The 2,500-nt window shown below is 61.0% G+C and overlaps 2 protein-coding genes across 11 annotated transcripts in view; one reads left to right on the top strand and one right to left on the bottom strand.

Annotated features, from left to right (window-relative positions):
* Positions 1–2,500, bottom strand: part of LOC126578312 (regulator of G-protein signaling 20) — a 268,141-nt gene that overhangs the window by 64,174 nt on the left and 201,467 nt on the right. The window lies entirely within an intron of this gene.
* Positions 1–2,500, top strand: part of LOC126578282 (mucin-19-like) — a 97,133-nt gene that overhangs the window by 82,976 nt on the left and 11,657 nt on the right. For all 10 annotated transcript variants that reach the window (XR_007608389.1, XM_050240690.1, XM_050240692.1 and 7 more), the window contains one exon: positions 1–2,500. This exon is cut by the window's left edge and continues 1,374 nt beyond it; it is cut by the window's right edge and continues 1,984 nt beyond it. Coding sequence is in view for 9 of the 10 variants with exons in the window: in XM_050240690.1 (XP_050096647.1) it covers positions 1–2,500 (2,500 nt within the window). In the remaining variant the exon portion in view is untranslated.

The following is a 2,500-nucleotide window of genomic DNA, read 5'->3' as shown; positions in this document are numbered from 1 at the left end:
GCGAGTGGTACGAGCACCAGCCGCACTGTCTCCGGTACGCCAACTCCGGTTTCGGGACCGAATGGTACCAGTGGTGCCGGTGGAGCAAATCTTCTCAATTCCACCGATTCCAGCGGAGGAGCGCCCACGAGCGGCACGGCGAGAGCCACTTCGGCAAAGGATAACGAAAAGGATCCCCTCTCGCTGGGACCACCACCGGCTACGGAACCGATGGTTACGGAGCCGAACGAAAACAGTAGCAGTAGCAACAGCAACGCTACGTCCACCACGGTTACGAAGTCATCCTCGTCTAGTGGCGGATCGGACGATAAGGACGATGATTCAAATGCTGGCGCAACGGGAGCAGTCGTTGCTTCGGCTTCGGTAGCGACCATTCCAACGGCGGCCGATACGGCGAAGTTACCAGAGACGGAAGACATTTCGCCACCATCAACGGCTGCACCGACTCCGGTGGCCACACCGGCACCCGCCGCTGGCTCTCTGGAGGGTTCCGAACCACGGACGACACCATCGGCGAGTGCTGCAACCACCGATGACCCTGCGTCTGTAATCAACGGTACGGCGACTGATGCCAAGAAAAACGCACCAGCGGCGCCAGCAACAGCCGGTTCAACGAACGAACAAGAAGTGGCTACAAAGCTGGCCAACATGAAACAAGAAGCTCCATCGTCTACAGCACCAGCCGGTGCTGGTGTCGAGCACCACAACTCGAAAGATGTCTTCATCAAGAAGGAACCGAATGAAGAATCGGCCGCTACGAGTGAGCAGCCATCATCTGGAGCAGTGGCCACCTCGTCGTCAGCAGCGAGTGGGACGACAACGTCTTCTTCGTCCACGACGACCGCAGGTGCAGCAGCAGCAGCAGCAGGAGGAGGAACTGGTGGCAGTGCGGTAAACTCGAACGCCACAACAGCTCCTGCAACGGAACCACAAGACTTGAAGCTCAAGATTGAGGTTAAATCCGAGGCAAAGCTAATGCCTAGCAGTGGCAGCGGCAGTGGTTCGGCTGGCGCACTGGGAAGTGAAGGTGGGCCGCCGGAGATGAAGTACGATCCGGAGAATCTCGTCATGAAACCGTCACCGTACGAGAACCACATCAAGTATGGTGGTGGTGCCAGCGGTCATCCCGGCAGCGAAGAGGCGATGAAGTATGGTGGTCCTGCCGGTGGTCCGCCGACCGAGCACAAGTACGGTCCCCATCCTCCACCACCACATGCACTACCGCCGGGAGCACCACCGGAGGGGCACAAGTATGGTCCACCGGATGAGCAACCGGTCGAGTATGACATCAAGCGATATCCTGCCCATGTCGGCGGTGGTGTACCTCCTCCACCGACTACTGGACCCGATGGTGGTCCACTGCCACTGAAGCTAGGCTTCACCGGTGGCCCGGTACCTGGTGAACTACCCGGAGGACCTCCGCCACCGGGCAGCGCCGCTAGTGGTCACCTGAAACTGTCCCAGTATCCGCAGGATCTGACGGGACTGAACCTGAAGTATCCACCGACGGACGAGCGGGGCAAGTTTGCGCCATCGCCTGCCTCCGACAGTGGCAGTGGAGGAGGTGTACCACCTCCGCCACCACCCTCCTCGATCGGAGGTCCTGGTCCGCTACCCTTAATGCCCAAGAGCCACTATCCGGATCCTGCGCAACTCAGCATGCTGCGGCAACACTACGAGCAATCGTTCAAGTACGATCCGATGGCCGTTGTTAAGTACGGTCCCCCGGGGATGCCACTGTTCGGCCCACCAGGGCAACCTCCGCATCATCCACATCCGCACGCACACCATCCGGGCTTGGGCGGTGGTTCGTTACCGCAGACACATCCGCAGGATCTGAAGTACCTACCGCCGACCTCGGTCGATGGTGGACCCCTCAAGTATCCGCCGGCATCGAACGCCGATACGCCGCCCTCGAGTGGTGGTCCGCTGGGGCTGAAGAACAGCTTCTCGGCCGATAATCTCATCAAGAGTTCGTCCTCGTCGTCCTCCAGTGGAGGCGGCAACGATTCAAACAACCCGCTAGACGTGTCGGCATCCTCCCGATTGGCCGTCACACCGAACCAGGACAGCCAGGGGAGTAACAGCAGCTCGCAGGGGCCACCATCGGCCATGCACGGCAGTGGCAGTAGCATAGCATCACCTCAGTCCGGAGGTGCACCACCAGCCCTGCCGCCACACAGTGCGGCCTCTTACCCGCCACCACACGGTGGACCGGCACCCCCTCCACCACTACCACCACATCCGGGCATCGTGAATCCGGGGTTGATGCCGAGCTTGCTCGGTTCCTCGGCAACCTCGTCACCCGTTCCACCGGGCGTCGGTCATCCGGGTCTTGGTCCGGGACCGGTGCCACCGCAGCTGTTACCAACACCACCCGGCAGCAGCCCTTACCATCCAGCTAACCTGCACCGGGGTCCCCCAGGAACGGGACCACCAGGGCCGCCACCACCATCCTCGTCCGCCTCATCATCGTTAATTCCAAGCTCATCTGCCGCCT

The sequence above is a fragment of the Anopheles aquasalis genome, chromosome 3, assembly GCF_943734665.1.
Source record: "Anopheles aquasalis chromosome 3, idAnoAquaMG_Q_19, whole genome shotgun sequence".
NCBI lineage: Eukaryota > Metazoa > Arthropoda > Insecta > Diptera > Culicidae > Anopheles > Anopheles aquasalis.
Note: the sequence above shows the minus strand (reverse complement) of the source record. Positions and strands in the feature narration are given on the sequence as shown.